We start from the raw sequence: 25008 nt of genomic DNA, 5'->3' as shown, positions 1-25008 counted from the left end.
CCAGCGATGGCTATATGGAATTTCCTAATGATGGCAACTGTGGATCATGCCTGTGTAATGTGCGTTGAACATTTACCCCACCCACAATCTGCCCCAGGCTCGGCCAGTGATTGAGTAGTCCTGCCAAGACCCAACCCACCTACTCAAATTGCCCACCCAACCCCTGCCTCTAATTTTGCAAGGACCTCCTATTCAAAACTCCTAATGCCCATAATAAATGTCTTATTGAGTTATTGCTCATGCACAGTAACTCCAACAAGGATGACACTGTGATCCCAGCTATTGGTCCTGGACACAACATCAATGGGCCTTAAGTCTGGCAAATCTGGGACAGTTGGCATCTATGAAACAGCCACTTGACAAATGAAGTTTTGGCACTGTCTGATAAACTTTCCCCATGTGTGTGTGTACTTTTAAACCCTACTCCAAACAAAATGCTTTTTTTAGTTTTAAACAGCATGGGAATGGGTTAGAACTCTTGTCCAATTTTTATTAGTGTCTGTTGTCTCATTGGTGAGATTTCTCCAGTTAGGAATTAAACAAAAAAGTGACAGTTATTTTCAATTTTCAAAGTCCAATGAGATTTGAAAATCATAGTCACTTGGCTGAAATTAAGATGTCATAGGCTAGCGTTACAGCTTTATGAATTGGCCTGTTGTTACCTTTCTCTTTTTGTGGGCAAAAACTTTACAGAGGTGAAAAAGACAAGAAATGACCAAAAGCCTAACAACATAGAATACATGATGTGACTCCTCGTATGTTACAAATGAGTCTAATGTTGGATGCTGAGGATTTTGGATTGGTTAGGAGTTCCTAACTTTCGTCTGGATGACAATATTCAATTCCGTGATATAAAATTCAAGCTGGGAACTTGCTGTATCATTAGGGACTGGGCATGGTCATCTAATTCAGAACTGATGCCAGTTATAGTCAGAAGCTGATCTCTGGTACAACCTTTTGTTACAGATGGTCAGGAGTTGGTTGGCTATTGGTTGGCTATTACAACTATATATATACTGTATATCTCACTAGCTTTGGATACTACCATGCCTCTTTTGGTGTGAATATTGTATATCTATTGTTTTTACCCGACTATGATGGTCAAATTATAAATCTTACAATAATTTTCAACTATTGAAGAGTTCATACATGTATGGATAAAAAAATGATAATGAAATGCAAATGTAAGAAGTGTTGTACTCACTTCTTATTGGATGTCTATTACTTGTACATTTGTGTACACAGAGCTAAAGTGAGGACCAAGTGCTGCCTTAGGCATTTGCCTCATTGGCAGCATGCCCCTGGTTATAAGTGCCCACAGGTATATTTTCTTACCCTTGCCATTTTTTAAAACCTTAATATACTGTAGCTTGAGCAGCACTATGACCAGCCTATGGACAAAGAGTTACATAATAACAATCAGTCTGTAAGTTTTTGAATAAGCCCTCACTGACATCTGTAGCTACAGCCGCTGTGGAGCAACACATTCTCAAAATATATAATACAAGTACTGAAGTTGTTCAAGTCGGATATCAGCACTTTGTACTCCTCTCCCCTCCTTGAGCTGGGGCTAATTGACCTACCATTTAGATGGTGACTTCATAGATCTAGGCCCATCCCCATGTGGCAGAGCCACATTCACCTACTGGCTACCAATGTAAGGGGCATTTTCCTAATGACCCCCAATAGACTAATCTTAGTGACGGGGTTCCCTGAAACATGAAAACTATTTCAAAGGTTCCTCTAGGGCAGTGGTCTCCAAACTGTGGCCCATGGGCTAGATGCAGCCCTTTTACTTAGGATCTTTGCTTGCGTTTATCTGGCCATTGGTGCACTAGTCCTGCCACTGACATCAATGATGGGGCTTCATTCCTCCCACTGACACCAATGATGGGGCATCATTCCTCCCACTTACACCAATGATGGGCCATCATTCTTTCCACTGACGCCAATGATGGGGCATCATTCCTTCCACTGACACCAATGATGGGGCACTATTCCTCCCACTTACACCAATGATGGGCCATCATTCTTTCCACTGACGCCAATGATGGGGCATCATTCCTTCCACTGACACCAATGATGGGGCATCATTCCCCCACTGCCACCAATGATAGGGCATCATTCCTTCCACTGCCACCAATGATAGGGCATCATTCCTCCCACTAACACAAATGATGGGGCATCATTCTCCCACTGCCATCAATGATAGGGCATCATTACTTCCACTGACACCAATGATGGGGCACAATTTCTCCCTCTGACCCTATCAACGGAGCACCGTTTCCTCTCATTGACTCCATTGATGGGGTCTTTTCTACTTCCACAGGCCACAGCCTGGCCCCCCTATAGCCTAAAGGACAGTAATCTGGCCCTTTGTTTAAAAAGTAGAGATATCTGCTCTAGGGCAAGAAGGTTCAGAGAAAGGCTGCATGACAGATTAGAAGTCCGGCAGGCTACCAAGTGACTGCCGAGAGGAGGGAGTAAGCTTCAGAGAGAAATTGAAAGTAAAATAAAAATGCTTCAAACTTTGAGAATGAATTGTTCCACAGTGCCTGTAGCTACAGAGGTCAGCAATGGCTTGTTTTAGATTTATATTACTGCCTATTGAGAACATGTACATATTTGAATGTCTATAGCATGGCCATAGTTGTGCTTGTGATCTACTTAAGAGCTGGAATGAATCTTGATTCTTGCAGACCTGTTAAACGATCCATAATTCCTGTGCATGGCCCTTATAAATAGTAAATTTAGCACGCAACAACTGATAAAATATTTAACAAAGGAAACACTGCCTCGTTGCACTGCTTGGGAGGACAGCTGAGGGTGCTAGAACCTTGTAGAAGGAGCCACCAAAATGTCTGTTATGAAAACTGTCTAGGTGGCCCTTCAACAACTATTCCTAGAACTGCAGAATGAGAGGGAAATTCTGATTGAAGGAACAGGCCAACAAAGACGGCTTAGATGAATAAGGCCCCTGCCTCTGTATACAGCCCTTGCTCTTGGCTACTTTGATGAATTTGAGGTATGTGTGATAGTCTTGTGTTTCTGCACAAAGGCTGGCACGGGTGTTTGGTGATCTCCAGCTGTTCTCGGTACATAACGCCTCCATCCTAACCAATGTCTTTGCGTTAAAACCCATTGGAGGATCGTTCATGACGCAGAAGTCGCTGCTGAAAAGGTGACACTTCTTTTTTCGCAAACACAGAAATCTATTTAAAAAAGCAACACTTATCTATGCTACTAGATATGTTAGGGTTGAATAAATTAACTCAATTATCTCTTTGGTAAAGCTATGTTGGATGAGTTCTTTTCATGGTTTGATTGCTGGACGTGACCTGTGGTGATAAAGATGTCTCGAGCCCTCTGAGCCCTCAGGGATGGTTTATGCAGATGAGGGTTGGGTTCTACTGTACAGAGATAAGATCTCCTCAGTGTCCTCCAGGTAGGTCTTTTAGAGGTAGGGTGGTCGAAAACAGAGATGAGATTGTCAGCAGTGTAATCTTCTCGTTGGGTTTTGCATACTGAGCTTCCGCCATGTAGCAGGACAAAGCTCAGGAGGTTGGTGGCCCCGGCAGAGGTCACGACTGAAGAAAGGCTCCTTACAAAGTCATAAAATAATGCCACTTTTTGCTTTTTTTTTTTATCTGTGTATCTTCCTTCGCTAGGTTGTTAATTCTGGTTGGTCCTACCAACCTCAGAGAAAGCCCACCCTACCCATGTGTGGATGCGAGATGCAGGTTAAAGGGGTTGGAAGTGGATGGACATCACGTAGGCTCACGGGGAAGAACTGGGTGGAGTGTGTCCTTGTGATGAAGAGGAGAGCGGGGGCATCTGCTGTGCTGTCGTCGGACTGGAGCGGCTGTTGTTGTTTGAGCTTGTGCTGGACCCTGGTGGAGCCCCGGCTCTGCGGGCAAATAGCACACCTAGTGGAGGAAAAAGAGAAGAGTGGGTTATGGAGGCAACTGTTTTCTTCTAATCGTCTACATGACTTTTGACAGTTAACCACTTTAACCATTTGCCTACTGGGCACTTTTACCCCCTTCCTGCCCAGGCCAATTTTCAGCTTTCAGCACTCTCACGCTTTGAATGACAATTGCGCGGTCATTCTACACTGTACCCATATGAAATTTTTATCATTTTTTTCACACAAATAGAGCTTTCTTTTGGTGGTATTTAATCACCTCTGGGTTTTTTATTTCTTACAAAAAAAAAGAAAAAAGTCAGAAAATTTTGAAAAAAAAAAAAGGTTTTCTTATTTTCTGTGAGTAAATTTTGAAAATAAACACAATTTTCTCCTTCACTGATTTGCGCTGATGAGGCGGCACTGATGGGCACTGATAGGCTGCACTTATGGGCACTGATGAGGTGGCACTGATGAGGAGGTACTAATATGCCGCACTGATGAGCACTGATAGGTGGCACTGATAGGCGGCACTGATGAGCACTGATAGGCGGCACTGATGAGCACTGATAGGTGGCACTTCTGGGCACTGAGAGGTGGCACTGCTGGGCACTGAGAGGTGGCACTGCTGGGCACTGAGAGGCGGCACTGACAGGCGGCATTGATGGGCACTGAGAGGCGGCACTGATGGGCACTGAGAGGCGGCACTGATGGACACTGATGGGTGGCACTGATGGACACTGACGGGTGGCACTGATGAGCACTGATGGGCAGCACCATCATTGCCCACACTCAGTGCCCATAGTGCTGCTAGTCATTGCCCATCAGTGCCTATATGAGCAGGCACTGATGGGCACTGACTGGCAGCACTATTGGCACTGAATGTGGGCACTGATGGCGGGCACTGTGGGCACTTATGGCATTTTTTCCCCTCTTGTGTAATAAGGGCACTGGTGATCAGTGCCCTGATTACATTCCTCTGTGTCCCCTTACCGCTGATCGGCTCTCCTCCTTCCTCACACTGCAGTCTCTGTGTGAGGAAGGAGCGCTGGCGATGAGAGATGTTTACATATGAGATCATCTCTCATTGCACGGTCCGATCACGTGGTAAATGGCCGTTGTGATTGGCCATTCACCACGATCTGTGATTGGCTGTGTCCAAGGGACACGGCTGACACAGATTTTCCCCGATGCGCGCTCGTGGGAGCGCGCGGGGAGCCTGTCACTGGGAGGCCATTTAAAGATGGCCTTCCCGAAATTAGAGCCCGCGCTGTAGCCGTTTTTTGGCTATAGCGCGGGCCGGAAGTAGTTAAGACCAGGCCTATTTTTGACACTTGGTGTTTACAAGCTAAAATCAGTATTTTTTGCTAGAAAACTACTTAGAACACCCAAACATTATATATATTTTTAGCAGAGACCCTAGAGAATAAAATGGAGATCGTTGCAATATTTTTTATCACACCGTATTTGCGCAGCGGTCTTCCAAACGCAATTTTTTTGGAAAAAAATTCACTTTTTTGAATTAAAAAATAAGAAAACAGTAAAGTTAGCCCAATTTTTTTCCATGATGTGAAAGATAATGTTACACCGAGTTAATAGATACCCAACATGTCACGCTTCAAAACTGCGCACGCTCGCGGAATGGCGACAAACTTTGGTACTTAAAAATCCCATAGGCGACATTTTAAAAATTTCTACAGGTTACCAGCTTAGAGTTACAGAGGAGGTCTCAAATTATTGCTCTCGCTCTAACGATCGCGGTGATACCTCACATGTGTGGTTTGAACACTGTTTACATATGTGGGCGGGCCTCCCGCATGCGTTCGCTTCGGGACAGGGCGCTTTCATTTTTTTTCCTACTTATTATATTTATTATTTTTGATTTTTACACAGTTTTAAAAATGTAAACATCCCTTTTTTATAGAAATAGGCATGGCAGAACCTCTTTATTGTGAGATCTGGGGTCAAAAAGACCTCAGACCTCACATCTACACTAAAAAAGAAAAAAGAAATCGGCTGTTGAAGCCGGTTGCTAGGCAACGACGTTTGACGTTGCTCCGGTCCTCCAAGACCATAGAGTCAAGATGGCCCTCACTCAACTTCCTGTCTAAGAGGATACGGGACCGGGTCGTTTTCCCCGCTGCCGGCGGGTCCGGTAAGCGGGGAAAAGGACTGGGACGCGGCAGGGGAACCTCTTCCGCGGCACCGTAAGGGTGATCCCGCAGCGAATCCGCCACTGGGACCACTCTTATCTGAAAGCCGATCGCCCGCCATTTTTAAAAATACCTTGGTTATGGCAACTATCTGCTGCCATAACCCCGGTATTTAGCGTCAAAGTAGTGACGTACATCTGCGGTGGGCGGTCGGTAGGTGGTTAAAATGTATCAAAAGCCTGAATTTTTTTTTTTCAGTCTTTAATTGTATGGGAATTATGGTAAATCCAAAATGGTACAGGGCTGTCTTTAATGTGGGGCAAAAGGGGAAGCTGCCCAGGGCCCATTCATTGTTGTGGGGCCCAAAGTAGCTGCCCCTTAAGCCTGCGTGGGTTTTTTTTTTTTTTCCAGCTTGAGTTCAGCCACCTCTTCCCTCACTTGAGATCACAGAGAGATCTATGATGAAAACCTGCTCTGGAGCGCTCTGGACCTCAGATTGGGGTGAAGGTTCATTTTACAACAGGACAAGATAACAAAGGAGAAGTCTCTATTGGTCACCTGTAACTTTTCAGCAGTCTCTAACAGTCAAGCAGTTGCAATAACTAGGAAGGAGTCACCTGTAGCTAAGAAGAAATTTCTAGTAGTTGCCTGTAGCTATGAAGCAGTCTCTAGCAGTCTATTGGTCACCTGTAACCAAAAAGCAGTCATTTGTAACTATATACAGCAGTCTCTAACAGTCTCCTCTGTAAAACAGTCTCTAACAGTGAATCAGTCTTTATAACTAGGAAGCACCTCCAGCTAAAAAACAATTTCTAGTAGTTGCCTGTAACAATGAAGCAGTCTCTTGTAACTAAACAGCCTAGCAGTCTCTTTTTACTATGAAGAAGTCTCTATTGGCCACCGATAACCATAAAACAGTTTTTTGTAACTATGAAGCAGTCTCTAACAGTCCTCTCTAACTGTGAAGACGTTTCTTACACTCTGTTCTAACAATGAAGCAGTCTGTAACAGTGAACATGTCTCCAACAAACTTCTCTAACTATGAAGCAGTCTCTTGTAACTATGAAGCAGTCTCCAACAATCTTCTCTAACTATGAAGCAGTCTCTTGTAACTATGAAGCAGTCTCTTGTAACTATGAAGCAGTCTCTAACAATCTTCTCTAACTATGGAGCAGTCTCTTGTAACTATGAAGTGAAGCAGTCTCTTATAACTGTGAAGCAGTCTCTAACAATCTTCTGTAACTAGGAAGCAGTCTCTTACAACCTTCTGTAACTATGAAGCAGTCTCTTGTAACAATGAAGCAGTCTCTTGTAACCATGAACCATTCTTTTGTAACTAAGCAGCCTAGCAGTCTCTTTTTACTATGAAGAAGTCTCTATTGGTCACTGATAACCATGGCCATGTAACTATGAAGCAGACTCTAACAGTCTCCTCTAACAATAAAGCAGTCTCTAACAGTGAAGCTGTCTTCAACAGTCTTCTCTAATTATGAAACAGTCTCTTGTAACTATGAGGACATTAAAAGCCACCTCTAGCTGTAAAGCAGTCTATAGTAGTTGCCCAAGGCAGTCCCTTGTAACTATGACGCACTCTCTAACAGTCTCATTTTAACTGTGAAGCAGTCTACAACAGTTAGGCTGTCTTTAACAGTCTCCTCTAACTGTGAATCAGTTTCTAACAGTCTTCTTCGAATATGAAGCAGTCTCTAACAGTCTCCTCTATCTATGAAGCAGTTTCTAACAATCTTCTGTAACTGTGAAGCAGTCTCTTGTAACTATGAAGCAGTCTCCATCAATCTTCTCTAACTATGAAGCAGTCTCTTGTAACTATGAAGCAGTCTCTAACATTCTTCTGTAACTATGAAGCAGTCTCTAACATTCTTCTGTAACTATGAAGCAGTCTCTTGAAACTATGAAGCAGTCTCTAACATTCTTCTGTAACAATGAAGCAGTTTCTAACAATCTTCTCTAACTATGACACAGTCTCTTGTAACTATGAAGCAGTCTCTTATAACTGTGAAGCAGTCTCTTACAATCTTCTCTAACTATGAAGCAGTCTCTTGTAACTATGAAGCAGTCTCTTGTAACTATGAAGCAGTCTCTTGTAACTATGAAGCAGTCTCTTGTAACTGTGAAGTAGTCTCTAACAATCTTCTCTAACTATGAAGCAGTCTTTTACAATCTTCTCTAACTATGAAGCAGTCTCTCACACTCTTCCCTAACTATGAAGCAGTCTCTAACAATCTTCTGTAACAATGAAGCAGTCTCTTACAATCTTCTATAACTATGGAGCAGTCTCTTGAAACTATGAAGCAGTCTCCAACAATCTTCTCTAACTATGAAGCAGTCTCTTGTAACTATGAAGCAGTCTCTTGAAACTATGAAGCAGTCTCCAACAATCTTCTCTAACTATGAAGCAGTCTCTTGTAACTATGAAGCAGTCTCCAACAATCTTCTGTAACAATGAAGCAGTCTCTAACAATCTTCTCTAACTATGAAGCAGTCTCTTATAACTGTGAAGCAGTCTCTAACAATATTCTGTAACTTTGAAGCAGTGTCTTACAATCTTCTCTAACTATCAGTCTCATGTAACTATGAATCAGTTTCTTACAGTTTACTTTAACTATAAAGCAGTCTCTTACAATCTTCTCTAACTATAAAGCAGTCTCTAACAGTCTTTAGTAACCACGAGTCAGTCTCTTGTCATAATGAAGCAGTTTATAGCAGTCTCCTGTATCTATGCAGCAGTCTCCTGTAACTTGAGCAGAGTTTATATTAGTGCTTTGTAACGTGGTACCCATCTCTTTCATCATTGCTTTTAGCAGGTGTCATGGTGGCTTCATGTAACATGACCACTCTCTGATCACGTGGCAGCTCTCTTGTAACACAGAGCATGGGTTGCAGGTGAAAGCTCTGCAGACAAATTGTGGGGGATGGATGTGAGTTGTAGTTTGGGGGTCCCAGAAGAAGACCTGTACGTGTTTCTATATTACCTCCTGAAGACGTTTTAGAGCTCTGGGACAGGAGAAGGTTTTCTGGTAATAGAAGGTGACACCGGCCCCTGACACCAATAAGAAGTCCACATTATATGTGATGTGACGTCCTTACTGGGAGATGAATGCATTTATTGGGTTCCTGGGCTCACAGCTGTTCTCTATATTACACCGCAGATGGTGATATATTGCTGGATGGCCGGTCACATGTCATCCCAGGAATGCCCCAATCCCACCAATCAGACAGCTTCGATCCCGCCGGACACATGAGAGGCCTGTAATTCTTTATAACGAGGGCTGAGATCACACCTCTATGTATAGAACTGTCACCTCGCATATTGAGTTCCTCATCTCACCCAGATCTATTTCACACCCCCCCCCTCCCCCGGCCTGTCCTAAGGAGGAACTCTACCTCTCTGGTCAGTATGATATTGAGGGACCAGTCAGTGAAATAGGACTCCTTGTCAGATGCATTTATTTTCTATCTTGTCCTGTGAAGTCTACATAGGATTGATAGTTAGCAGGAGAGATGGGCTCAGGCATGTTCGGGATCCTAGTCCCAACCCACAAGTCCCGGGACAAGGCCATCCAGCGCCAAGGGCAAAGATGCCAAACCGTGCCCCCCTTCCCTTAGGGTTAGGCCCATCACTGCAATAAACCATTGCGCCCAGGGCAACCACCCCTCCTGCCCACCCCTTGTCCCAGCCCTGCAACCCACCTGCCCAATCCAGGGGGGAAGGCGACTCTACATACCACTAATCACAGACAGTGAGACATTCTGTACAGCTGCAGACCCGGGAAAGCCTCACTGCCTGTGATTAGCGGTGTGCAGAGTCGTCCTTCCTCCTTGGGACTGTGGGGGGTTTTGTTTTGGTGCCTCAGGCCAATAAGGGTGGGTTGGGACTAGGATCCCGAACATGCCTGAGCCCATTTCTAGACATTTAGACAACCCCCCCCCCCCCTTCGGTTCACAGCAGAACTCCCGAACAGGGGGAAAAGTTCTAACCCAAACAGCGAACCCCATTAACGTCTATGGGAGCCGAACAGGAGAAATCAAAAGCGCCCATGTTAAAGGCTTATATGCAAGTAATTGGTCATAAAAAGGGGTATGGGGGGTCCGGGTACTGCCCTGGGGGACATGTATCAATGCAAACATTTTTGAATCTTGATTTTAATGATGCTTAAAGTGCAACAATTAAATTAAAAATGTATTTAAGTATAGTGCCTGGGGGGGGGGTCATCTTAGTCTGCCTGTAAAGTGGAGCATCTGTAGCATGCAGACAACATGCTGCAGCAAAAATGAGATTTCTAATGCAAAAAAAAAAAAAAAACAAGTCAAATCCCATTTAAAATGACCTCAACATGGAGAGATGATCAGAGACTGCAGACATAATACAGGAGATGGCCAGAGACTGCAGCCATACTACAGGAGATGGTGAGAGACTGCAGACATATTACAGGATATGGTCAGAGACTGCAGACACACTACAGGAGATGGTTAGAGACTGCAGACACATTCCAGGAGATGGTCAGAGACTGCAGACATACTACAGGAGATGGTCAGAGACTGCAGACATACTACAGGAGATGGTCAGAGACTGCAGACATACTACAGGAGATGGTCAGAGACTGCAGACATACTACAGGAGATGGTCAGAGACTGCAGACATACTACAGGAGATGGGCAGAGACTGCAGACATACTACAGGAGGTGATCAGAGACTGCAGACATACTACAGGAGATGGTCAGAGGCTGCAGACATACTACAGGAGATGGTCAGAGACTGCAGACATAATACAGGAGATGGTCAGAGACTGCAGACATACTACAGGAGATGGTCAGAGACTGCAGACATACTACAGGAGATGGCCAGAGACTGCAGACATACTACAGGAGATGGTCAGAGACTGCAGACATACTACAGGAGATGGTTAGAGACTGCAGACACATTCCAGGAGATGGTCAGAGACTGCAGACATACTACAGGAGATGGTCAGAGACTGCAGACATACTACAGGAGATGGGCAGAGACTGCAGACATACTACAGGAGATGGTCAGAGACTGCAGACATACTACAGGAGATGGTTAGAGACTGCAGACACATTCCAGGAGATGGTCAGAGACTGCAGACATACTACAGGAGATGGTCAGAGACTGCAGACATACTACAGGAGATGGGCAGAGACTGCAGACATACTACAGGAGATGGTCAGAGATTGCAGACATGCTACAGGAGATGGTCAGAGACTGCAGACACATTCCAGGAGATGGTCAGAGACTGCAGATATACTACAGGAGATGGTCAGAGACTGCAGACATACTACAGGAGATGGTCAGAGATTGCAGGCATACTACAGGAGATGGGCAGAGACTGCAGACACATTCCAGGAGATGGTCAGAGACTGCAGACATACTACAGGAGGTGATCAGAGACTGCAGACATGCTACAGGAGATGATCAGAGACTGCAGACATACTAAAGGAGATGTTCAGAGACTGCAGACATACTACAGGAGATGGTCAGAGACTGCAGACATACTACAGGAGATGGTCAGAGACTGCAGGCATACTACAGGAGATGGTCAGAGACTGCAGACATACTACAGGAGATGGGCAGAGACTGCAGACATACTACAGGAGATGATCAGAGACTGCAGACATAATACAGGAGATGGTCAGAGACTGCAGACATACTACAGGAGATGGGCAGAGACTGCAGACATACTACAGGAGATGGGCAGAGACTGCAGACATACTACAGGAGATGATCAGAGACTGCAGACATAATACAGGAGATGGTCAGAGACTGCAGACATACTACAGGAGATGGCAGAGACTGCAGATATATTACATGAGATGGTCAGAGGCTGCAGACACACAGCAGGAGATGGCCTGCTGTACACTGTCACTGTACTTCAGGAGGGCAATCAAAGGGTTACCTGAAATCAGGGAGTAAAGAAACGGGCAGATCTGGGTTGTATTTGCTAACACACACAGATCTCTGTGCTGTGATTGGCCACAGCAATCAGCAGGTTCACAGCTAAAATCATTAGCTGCGGGCCTGCTGACGAACTTGTGCCATGTCCAACCGCAGCACGAGAGGCCGGGGTCACGCGTGTAAAGCAGGACGTTTGGCGCAATGTTTTATGCCCAGGGGAGCTGCCAGCCAGCAGTAAAATTACCATTGGCCGGTTCAGCAAGCGGTTAACAAAGTCCTTTTTTTTTTTTTCTAAAACTTTGTTTGTGTACTTCCTTTTTCCTGCAATTTTTTTAGCACTTTTTTTTAAATTTTGCAACTTCCTGATTTGTCAGCTAAACTCTTTATCTTCTCAGATGAGATCTTTAACAGCAGAGAATAAAATCTATTTGTAGGAAGGAAGAAATTTAGAAGATGAGGAATATCATCCCCCCATGCAGGGCTGCTGTTCGACATCACGGGCCCCGTACAACCTACCTGGCGGGGCCACGTACAATCTACCTGGCGGGGCCCCGTATAACCTACCTGACGGGGCCACGTACAATCTACCTGGCGGGGCCCCGTATAACCTACCTGACGGGGCCCCGTATAACCTACCTGATGGGGCCATGTACAATCTACCTGGCGGGGCCCCGTGCAACCTACCTGGCGGGGCCCCGTACAACCTACCTGGCGGGGCCACGTACAATCTACCTGGCGGGGCCCCGTATAACCTACCTGACAGGGCCACGTACAATCTACCTGACGGGGCCACGTACAATCTACCTGGCGGGGCCCCGTATAACCTACCTGACGGGGCCACGTACAATCTACCTGGCGGGGCCCCGTGCAACCTACCTGGCGGGGCCCCGTACAACCTACCTGGCGGGGCCACGTACAATCTACCTGGCGGGGCCCCGTATAACCTACCTGACGGGGCCACGTACAATCTACCTGGCGGGGCCCCGTATAACCTACCTGACGGGGCCCCGTATAACCTACCTGATGGGGCCATGTACAATCTACCTGGCGGGGCCCCGTGCAACCTACCTGGCGGGGCCCCGTACAACCTACCTGGCGGGGCCACGTACAATCTACCTGGCGGGGCCCCGTATAACCTACCTGACAGGGCCACGTACAATCTACCTGACGGGGCCACGTACAATCTACCTGGCGGGGCCCCGTATAACCTACCTGACGGGGCCACGTACAATCTACCTGGCGGGGCCCCGTATAACCTACCTGACGGGGCCACGTACAATCTACCTGACGGGGCCACGTACAATCTACCTGGCGGGGCCCCGTATAACCTACCTGACGGGGCCACGTACAATCTACCTGGCGGGGCCCCGTATAACCTACCTGACGGGGCCACGTACAATCTACCTGGCGGGGCCCCGTATAACCTACCTGGCGGGGCCCCGTATAACCTACCTGGCGGGGCCCCGTATAACCTACCTGACGGGGCCACGTACAATCTACCTGGCGGGGCCCCGTGCAACCTACCTGGCGGGGCCCCGTACAACCTACCTGGCGGGGCCCCGTACAATCTACCTGGCGGGGCCCAGTACAACCTACCTGGCGGGGCTCCGTACAATCTACCTGGCGGGACCCCGTACAACCTACCTGGTGGGGCCCCATACAACCTACCTGGCGGGGCCCCGTACAATCTACCTGGCTGGGCTCCGTACAATCTACCTGGCTGGGCTCCGTACAACCTACCTGGTGGGGCCCCATACAACCTACCTGGCGGGGCCCCGTACAACCTACCTGGCTGGGCTCCGTACAATCTACCTGGCTGGGCTCCGTACAATCTACCTGGCTGGGCTCCGTACAACCTACCTGGCTGGGCCCCGTACAACCTACCTGGCTGGGCTCCGTACAACCTACCTGGCTGGGCCCCGTACAATCTACCTGGCTGGGCCCCGTACAACCTACCTGGCTGGGCCCCGTACAACCTACCTGGCTGGGCTCCGTACAATCTACCTGGCGGGACCCTGTACAACCTACCTGGTGGGGCCCCGTACAACCTACCTGGCGGGGCCCCGTACAACCTACCTGGCTGGGCCCCGTACAATCTACCTGGCTGGGCCCCGTACAACCTACCTGGCTGGGCCCCGTACAATCTACCTGGCTGGGCCCCGTACAACCTACCTGGCTGGGCCCCGTACAACCTACCTGGCTGGGCTCCGTACAATCTACCTGGCTGGGCTCCGTACAATCTACCTGGCTGGGCCCCGTACAATCTACCTGGCTGGGCTCCGTACAATCTACTTGGCTGGGCTCCGTACAATCTACCTGGCTGGGCTCCGTACAATCTACTTGGCTGGGCTCCGTACAACCTACCTGGCTGGGCCCCGTACAACCTACCTGGCGGGGCCCCGTACAACCTACCTGGCTGGGCTTCGTACAACCTACCTGGCTGGGCTCCATACAATCTACCTGGCGGGGCCCTGTACAATCTACCTGGCAGTGTCCCTCCTCCCCCGAATATATCAAGACAATATTTTCACAAAAAATACACTGATATCATTATTAGAAGACACATACATAACAGAGAACCTGTGTGAATTTTTATTATTATTATTTTTTTTTTTTTTACATTAATTTGTTATTGTTTATTAATTTATTTTTTAATAGTTTTTTTTACATTTAAAAATTTTTTTTTTTTTCATTTTTAAATGTTTAAAATGTTTACAATTATTTTATTTTACATTTTTTTAAATTATTTATTACAATGTTTACCTTATTATTATTATAATTATGATATATATTTTTTTTAGAATTTATTTTTTTACAGGACAAGAAAGCCTGCAGTGCTCTGGGGGGGGGGGGGGGGGGGGCACAGTGAAAGCGGGGCACACGGGGGGGGGGGGATCAGAAGCAGGCAGAACAGGGAGGGGATAGGTGTCGGAGAAGCAATTACAGGAATGATGCCCTGTGTCTGTGTCTCTCCCTGCAGCAGCTGAAAGCTGGCAGAAGAGGGGAGAAACTGGCTTTCAGCTGCTGCAGAGAGCTGCACAGGGCTTCCTTCTGTAATTGCCCCCCATGCTGTTGGGTCCCCCCATATGCCCGGGCCCCCTACAGGAGAACTGAGGGTCCCCCCTATCAGCAGCCATGCCTGTGTGAATAAGCCCTTTTTAATTGTTTTTTTTACATTAAAAAAAAAATCATAATTTTTTTTAAATGTTAGCAATGTTTACAATTATGTTATTTTACAATTTTTCTTACATTTTTTATTACAATGTTTAATTATTTTTTTTTTTTTTGCATTTTTTTTTTTTTCAAAGGACAAGAAAGCTTGCAGCGCTCTGGGAGGGGCGCACAATGTTTCTTTCTTTATTTGCCGCCCCCCCCCCCCCCCGTAGGCGGATCTCATAGTAGCGATTGTGCGATTCCTCATTATCTATTCTTCTATACAAATAGAGGCAGCTGAGCAAACCTGAACTGATTATTATCTTATCAGTCTATTATATCTCTCTCCCATCTCCGTCTATTTGCTGCAAATGTTTATTCCTCTATCTGGCCGACTTATTACCGTTTTCTCTTTTACCGCCCCCATACTTTGTCTTTCTGTTCTTCCTTTCTATTCATTATTATTCCTTTCTAGCCATCTTTTTTATTGATCTTTTTTTTTTTTCTTATTTAAAATTTACATCACACAGGCCCTCACCGGGGACATTTTAGGGATGTTTTGCACCACAAGTTATGCGTTTCTGCATACACATTTACATGTGTCTTTGATGTATTTTCAATGCATTTCGGTGCATTCTTTTTTTTTTTTCAGTGTTTTCTACAGCGCCTTGAAAAAGTATTCATACCCCATGAAATGTTCCACATTTTGTCATGTTACAACCAAAAACACAAATGTATTTATGTATGTATCTATGTTTTTTTTGCATTGAAATTCACTAAAGTGTATATTTTAGATTGTAAAATTGCTATGTAAATACGGTGTGACATAAAAAATTGCAACGACCGCCATTTTATTCTCTAGGGTCTCTGCTACAAAAAAATATATATAATGTTTGGGGGGTTCTATGTAATTTTCTACCAAAAAAAAACTTGTAAACAAAAAGTGCCAGACCAAATATTAAATGTGTCACCTATGGAGATTTTTAGGTATCAGAGTTTAACGCCATTCCACGAATGTGCGCAATTCTAATGTGTGACATGTTTGGTACCAAAAAATTGGTTTATCTATTATGTTTTTTTTTGCATTAAAATGCATTAAAGTGTATATTTTAGATTGTAAGCTCTAACGAGCAGGGCCCTCTGATTCCTTTTGTACCAAATTGTATTTTAACTGCGCTGTCTGCCTTCATTTTGTAAAGTGCTGCGCAAACTGTTGGCGCTATATAAATCCTGTATAATAATATTAATAATTTTTCCCCAAAAAATTGCATTTAAAAAATTGCTATGTAAAGTTTGTGTGACATAAAAAATTGCAATGACCGTCTTTTTATTCTTTAGGGTCTCTACCACAAAAAAAATATATATATATACATACTGTAGATATATATATATATATATATATATATCATGTTTGCGGGTTCTACATAATTTTCTAGCAAAAAAAAAAGATTTCAACTTGTAAACAAAAAGTGACAGACAAAATGTTTAATGTGTCACCTATGAAGATTTTTAAATATCGCAGTTTTGCGTCATTCCAAAAATGTGCGTAATTCTAAAGCGCAACATGTTTGGTATCTATTTACTTAATGTACCAAAAAATTGGGTTGTCTATTATGTTTTTTTTTTTTTTGCATTAAAATGCATTAAAGTGTATATTTTAGATTGTAAGCTCTAACGAGCAGGGCCCTCTGATTCCTCGTCTACCAAATTGTATTGTAACTGCACTGTCTGCCTTCATTTTGTAAAGCGCTGCACAAACTGTTGGCACTATATAAATCCTGTATAGTGACATTAATAATTTTTTTCCCCAAAAAGAAATTGCGTTTGAAAAGTTGCTATATAAATACTGTGTGACAAAAAAAAATTACAACGACCGCCATTTTATTCTCTAGGGTCTCTGCTACAAAAAAATAAATATAAATATACATACACACATATATATATATAAAATGTTTGGGGGTTCTACATAATTTTCTAGCAAAAAATACTGATTTAAACTTGTAAACAAAAAGTGCCAGACCAAATGTTTAATACTTCACCTATGGAGATTTTTAAGTATCGTAATTTTGCACCATTTCACGAATGTGCGCAATTCTAAAGCGCGACATGTTTGGCATCTATTAATTCAATGTACCAAATAATTGGGTTATCTATTATGTTTTTTTTTTTTTGCATTAAAATGCATTAAAGTGTATATTTTAGATTGTAAGCTCTAACGAGCAGGGCCCTCTGATTCCTCGTCTACCAAATTGTATTGTAACTGCACTGTCTGCCTTCATTTTGTAAAGCGCAGCACAAACTGTTGGCTTGTATAAATCCTGTATAGTAATATTAATAATTTTTTTCCCCCCAAAAAAATTGTGTTCGAAAAATTGCTATGTAAATACCGCGTGACAAAAAAAAATTGCAACGACCGCCATTTTATTCTCTAGGGTCTCTGCTACAAAAAAATAAATATAAATATACATAAACATATATATATAATGTTTGGGGATTCTACGTAATTTTCTAGCATAAAAATACTGATTTAAACTTGTAAACAAAAAGTGCCAGACAAAATGTTTAAAGCGTCACCTATGGAGATTTTTAAATATCGTAGTTTTGCGCCATTCCATGAATGTGTGCAATTCTAAAGCGTGACATGTTTGTTATCTATTTACTCAATGTACCAAAAAATTGGGTTATCTATTATGTTTTTTTTTTTTTTTTTGCCTTAAAATGCATTAAAGTGTATATTTTAGATTGTAAGCTCTAACGAGCAGGGCCCTCTGATTCCTCTTGTACCAAATTGTATTGTAACTGCACTGTCTGCCTTCATTTTGTAAAGCGCTGCACAAACTGTTGGCGCTATATAAATCCTGTATAATAATATCAATATTTTTTTCTCAAAAAAATTACATTTGAAAAATTGCTATGTAAATAGTAAATATTGTGTGACTTACAAAAATTGCAATGACCACCATTTTATTCTTTGGGGTCTCTACTACAAAAAAAAAAAATATATATATATATATATATCATGTTTGGGGGTTCTACATAATTTTCTAGCAAAAAATACTGATTTAAACTTGTAAACAAAAAGTGCCAGACCAAATGTTTAATGTGTCACCTATGGAGATTTTTAAGTATCGTAATTTTGCACCATTACACGAATGTGCGCAATTCTAAAGCGTGACATGTTTGGTATCTATTTACTCAATGTACCAAAAATTGGGTTATCTATTATGTTTTTTTTTTTTTTTTGCATTAAAATGCATTAAAGTGTATATTTTAGATTGTAAGCTCTAATGAGCAGGACCCTCTGATTCCTCGTCTACCAAATTGAATTGTAACTGCGCTGTCTGCCTTCATTTTGTAAAGCACTGCGCAAACTGTTGGCGTTATATAAATCCTGTATAGTAATATTAATAATTTTTTTCCCCCAAAAAAAATTGCGTTTAAAAAATTGCTATGTAAATACCGTGTGACATAAAAAATAGCATCGAGCGCCATTTTATTCTTTAGGGTCTCTACCACTAAAAAAAAAAGAAAAAAAAAAAAATATATATATATATATATATATATATATATATATATATATATATATATATATATATATCATGTTTGCGGGTTCTACATAATTTTCTAGCAAAAAAAAGGTGACAGACAAAATGTTTAATATTTCACCTATGGAGATTTTTAAATATCGCAGTTTTGCGTCATTCCACAAATGTGCGTAATTCTAAAGTGTGACGTGTTTGGTATCTATTTACTCAATGTACCAAAAAATTGGGTTATCTATTATGTTTTTTTTTTGCATTAAAATGCATTAAAGTGTAAATTTTAGATTGTAAGCTCTAACGAGCAGGGCCCTCTGATTCCTCTTGTACCAAATTATATAGTAACTGCGCTGTCTGCCTTCATTTTGTAAAGCGCTGTGCAAACTGTTGACGCTATATAAATCCTGTATAATAATATTAATAATTTTTTCTCTAAAAGATTACAATTGAAAAATTGCTATGTAAATATTGTGTGACTTAAAAAAATTGCAATGGCCGCCATTTTATTCTCTAGGGTCTCTGCTACAAAAAAAATATATATAAATGTTTGGGGGTTCTACATAATTTTCTAGCGAAATTTTCTACTATATTTTAGATTGTAAGCTCTAACGAGCAGGACCCTCTGATTCCTCTTGTACCAAATTGAATTGTAACTGCGCTGTCTGCCTTCATTTTGTAAAGCGCTGCGTAAACTGTTGGCGCTATATAAATCCTGTATAATAATATCAATATTTTTTTCTCAAAAAGATTACATTTGAAAAATTGCTATGTAAATAGTAAATATTGTGTGACTTACAAAAATTGCAATGACCACCATTTTATTCTTTGGGGTCTCTACTAAAAAAAAAATAAAAAAAAAAAAATATATATATATATATATATATATATATCATGTTTGGGGGTTCTACATAATTTTCTAGCAAAAAATACTGATTTAAACATGTAAACCAAAAGTGCCAGACCAAATGTTTAATGTGTCACCTATGGAGATTTTTAAGTATCGTAATTTTGCGCCATTTCCCGAATGTGCGCAAATCTAAAGCATGACATGTTTGCCATCTATTAATTCAATGTACCAAATAACTGGGTTATCTATTATGGGTTTTTTTTTTTGCCTTAAAATGCATTAAAGTGTATATTTTAGATTGTAAGCTCTAACGAGCAGGGCCCTCTGATGCCTCGTCTACCAAATTGAATTGTAACTGCGCTGTCTGCCTTCATTTTGTAAAGCGTTGCGCAAACTGTTGACGCTATATAAATCCTGTATAATAATATCAATAATTTTTTCTCTAAAAGATTACAATTGAAAAATTGCTATGTAAATATTGTGTGACTTAAAAAAATTGCAACGACCGCCATTTTATTCTTTAGGGTCTCTACTACAAAAAAAAAATATATATATATATATATATATATATATATATATATATATATATATATATATATAATGTTTGGGGGTTCTACAATATTCTCTAGCAAAAAATACTGATTTAAACTTGTAAACAAAAAGTGCCAGACCAAATATTAAATGTGTCACCTATGGAGATTTTTAAGTATCGTAATTTTGCGCCATTTAATGAATGTGCGCAATTCTAAAGCGTGACATGTTTGGTATCTATTAAAGAAATTGAACTGCCCAACTCGTGCCATCATCCAAAACTGAGGAAGAGAAAAAAAGGAAATTGTGAAGAATCATGTGTTGGAAAACCAAACCACAACTGACTCTTCACAAAAACATATAACTGGACTTTCTAAGGCACATCATGAAATGAATCATAGCGACTCACATATTTAAAAAAAATATATAATTTTTATTGATTACAACCAAAAATAAAAAATGAGGGCAAAAGAGATACTGTCCTCATTAAAAAATACAAGACATGTAACAGACAACATGGGATCTTTAAAATCGAATAACCTAAGACTATTTTTACCCATGTAGTCACTGAAGACAGATGGGAAAAATGTGTAAGTTATTATAAATTCACAATATTTGAGTACGTCATGTAATATATAATCATATCTGATCTTTGTGTCTACGCGTTTCGCAGCGTGCTTCTTCAGGACCACATTTATACATCAGAGATATCTGTATAGGGTGTAGCCAGTGTCTCCCGGGCGGACAAAGAGGGCGCAATTAAGGATATATGAGGCAGAGCTGATAATTAAGTGAATAGATTCTGAGGTATCTGTTTCAGTTCAGCGGGAATATTAAGGATAGGGTATTGACTATGTAGGGTCAAACAGGTAGATGTACCCCAGGATCAGTAAATCCTCAAGTCAAGCCAATCCCTCAAAACATCTGTAATTATGAATGTAGTGGTGGACAGGACGCCTATGTGTTATCCACAATCCAGGGGGGAGTGGTATAGCAAATCTTTTTAGGGTTATCAAAGATATCAGCCCGTAGGGTATATATACTGGTCAATATCTCAGGCCCAGATTTGTGGAAAACAGGATCTTATTGGTCTTCCAATTAGGTCCCATAGGACTATTGAGCCTATCAGACCACAAGCATCCAATCCAGCCAATATATGTAGGATCTTAGTAGTTTTGCTCCCTTTTAACCTGGATATAGGGCTAGATGTTCTGTCCTTGTATGCTGAATGTCTGCCACGAGTTCCCGCCGCCTCATATATCCTTAATTGCACCCTCTTTGTCCACCCGGGAGACACTGGCTACACCCTATACAGATATCTCTGATGTATAAATGTGGTCCTGAAGAAGCACGCTGCGAAACGCGTAGACCCAAAGATCAGATATGATTATATATTACATGATGTACTCAAATATTGTGAATTTATAATAACTTACACATTTTTCCCATCTGTCTTCAGTGACTACATGGGTAAAAAATAGTCTTAGGTTATTCGATTTTAAAGATCCCATGTTGTCTGTTACATGTCTTGTATTTTTCAATGAGGACAGTATGTCTTTTGCCCTCATTTTTTATTTTTGGTTGTAATCAATAAAAATTATTTTTTTTTAAAAAATATGTGAGTCGCTATGATTCATTTCATGATGTGCATTAGAAAGTCCAGTTATATGTTTTTGTGAAGAGTCAGTTGTGGTTTGGTTTTCCAACACATGATTCTTCACAATTTCCTTTTTTTTCCTCTTCTTCATGTTTGGTATTTATTTACTTAATGTACCAAAAAATTGGGTTGTCTATTATGTTTTGTTTTTTTTTTTTGCATTAAAATGCATTAAAGTGTATATTTTAGATTGTAAGCTCTAACGAGCAGGGCCCTCTGATTCCTCGTCTACCAAATGGTATTGTAACTGCGCTGTCTGCCTTTATTTTGTAAAGCGCTGCGCAAAATATCGGCGCTATATAAATCCTGTAAAGTAATATTAATATTTTTCCCAAAAAAATTGCGCTTGAAAATTTGCTATGTAAATATGGTGTGACATAAAAAATTGCAAGGGCCGCCATTTTATTTTCTAGGATTACTGCTACAAAAAAAAAAAAAAAAAAATATATATATATATATAGATATATATATCTATATACATATATATATATATATATATATATATATATATATATATATATATATATATAATGTTTGGGGGTTCTATGTAATTTTCTAGCAAAAATACTGATTTAAACTTGTAAACAAAAAGTGCCAGACAAAATGCTTAAAGCATCACCTATGGAGATTTTTAAATATCGTAGTTTTGCGCCATTCCATGAATGTGCGCAATTTTAAAGCGTGACATGTTTGTTATCTATTTACTCGATGTACCAAAAAATTGGGTTACCTATTATGTTTTTTTTTTTTTTGCAATGAAATTCATTAAAGTGTATATTTTAGATTGTAAGCTCTAACGAGCAGGGCCCTCTGATTCCTCGTCTACCAAATTGTATTGTAACTGCGCTGTCTGCCATCATTTTGTAAAGCAATGTGCAAACTATTGGCGTTATATAAATCCTGTATAGTTATATTAATAATTTTTTTCCCCAAAAAAAAATTGCGTTTGAAAAATTGTAAATGTAAATACCGTGTGACATAAAAAATTGCAACGAGCGCCATTTTATTCTCTAGGGTCTCTGCTACAAAAAAATAAATATAAATATACATAAACATATATATATATATATATATATATATATATATATATATATATATATATATGTATTTATATTCATATTTATTTTTTTGTAGCAGAGACCCTAGAGAATAAAAAGGCGGTCGTATGTATATATATATATATATATATATATATATATATATATATAATGTTTGGGGGTTCTACGTAATTTTCTAGCAAAAAAATACTGATTTAAACTTTTAAGAAAACAATTCTTTAAGCAAAAAAATTTTTAAGCAAATAATTGAAACAAAAAGTGCCGGAAAAGGCCGGTCTTCCAGTGTCAAATCTTTTTCTTGTTACTTTGTAACTTTTCTCTTCTAAATAAATGGTAAAAGCTGCGAGTTGTAGATTTCCGTATTACACCACGTTTAGTATTTCTCCTTCTCATGTAAAGAAATGTTTGTTAAATGCCTGTCACGACCGCTGGAACTTCAGAGGAAATGCCCGAGGGTCCCTGCGCTTTCCTTAATTCAATAATCCCGCCGGCGAGGATCTATTTACAGCCCGCGTTTTGGTGACCTTGTATCGGTGGGGACGGGTGGCGCCCCCCGTCTCTGCATGTAAAGCAGTGCGCTCTCCACCGCCGGCTGTCACCCGGGGTTAAGTTACTGCCGCTGTCAAGATATCCACTCCTGTGAGTTCATTACCATGGATTTTACAGCCAGGCGTTCTACTTCTCCGCCACTCACTGCAACTTATTGGATTTCCTGCCAGCGCCGAGCGCGAGAGAGGAGGAGGAGGGGGGGCCGTCACCTACCTGCGTAGACGACTCCATTTATTTCTATTGACATGTTGATGCTGCTAATGCTGGAGGCAGACAGGTTCATCGCCATCTCTTGTCTGTCATCTGGAGGGGAAAAAAAAAAACCAGAGAAAGTACGGTCAGCGGCTGAACGACTGTTAGCGGCACAAGATTGTTAGCTCTTAGGTCTCATTCACACCTCAGCGTTTTGTAGCTTGAAGCTCCAAAACGCTGGAGGAGGAAAAATCAATTATTCTCTATGCAGATGGTTCACAACTCCACTCCAAGTCGCCTGAAGCCAAACGCCTGAAGCTTTGGTGGCGTTTGTGTTTTTCCCCAGGGAAATGAATGGAGACGCGCAATTTGCGTGTTATGTGCACATTTACGAGTTTTTGCGTGATTTTCTGCTCAATTGGAAAAAATTAAAAAAAAAGAAAAAAAATGTAAAGTAAATACACAAATAACTAAAAATCATCATTAATAAATAATAAATGAATTATTAATATGTAAAAAAAATAATAATAAATAACCCCTAAACTTAAAAAAATATATTAAATAAATTATACTTATTAATAAAAATAATAATAAAAATCATAATAAACACCTAAATAAAAAAATACATTATTAATAATTATAATAATAATAGAAATAAAAATAATTACCACTAACCCTAAAAATATATTACATTTATTATTATTATTTTATTTATTATATTATATTATATATATATATATATATATATATATATACACACACATATATATATATATATATATATATATACACATAAATCAATAAAGGAGTTACAGTCAGTCATAGAACTGCTGAACCATGCCCACATCCATTAGTGAAACATTGAACAAATTAGAGAGGGAAATAAACATGTTCACCGAGTTTGTGGGATAGAAACTCCAGGTGAAATTTCCTAATAGTGAAATATATATATATATATATATATATATATATATATATATATATATATATATATATATATATATATATGTATATATGTATATATATATAATTTTATTATTAATAATTATAATAATAATAAACACCCACACAAAAAATACATTATTAATAATTATAATAATAATATAAATGATAATAATAATTAACCCCTAAAATTAATAAAACATTTATAAAAATAATTACCCCTAACCCTAAAAATGTATTACATTTATTATAATTATTATTTTATTTATTATATTATAAATATTATATTTTATATATATATATATATATATATATATATATATATATACAGTAAACCTCTTCTCCATCGCGGTTCAGTTTTTGCAGTCCCTGTATATTGCGTTTTTTTTTTTTGTAATGTTATTTTACTATATAAATCATTAAAAATGAAATATTTTTGTGTTTTCCATAGCTCTTGCTGTGTCTCTCAGTATCTTTTATGTGTTTAAATGAGTTTCTATTGTTTTAAAAGTGTGTTTAAAGACCTTAAAATGCTTTTACACGTACAGTGA

The 25008-nt window shown here is 40.5% G+C and overlaps 1 protein-coding gene across 1 annotated transcript in view; it reads right to left on the bottom strand.

The window, feature by feature from the left end:
* Positions 1–3731: 3731 nt before the first annotated feature.
* ARID3C (AT-rich interaction domain 3C) overlaps positions 3732–25008 on the bottom strand; it is a 288981-nt gene continuing 267704 nt past the window's right edge. The window contains exons 7-8 of the mRNA XM_082243022.1: positions 23537–23626; positions 3732–3926 (exon numbers count right to left, since the gene is read on the bottom strand). Of these exons, the coding sequence (XP_082099148.1) occupies positions 3778–3926; positions 23537–23626 (239 nt within the window). The 3' untranslated portion in view covers positions 3732–3777. The remainder of the gene's footprint in view (positions 3927–23536; positions 23627–25008) is intronic.

Source organism: Pelophylax lessonae (assembly GCF_965119305.1).
Source record: "Pelophylax lessonae genome assembly, chromosome: 1".
In the NCBI taxonomy this organism is placed as follows: domain Eukaryota; kingdom Metazoa; phylum Chordata; class Amphibia; order Anura; family Ranidae; genus Pelophylax; species Pelophylax lessonae.
This window is presented reverse-complemented; position numbering and strand designations above follow the sequence as displayed.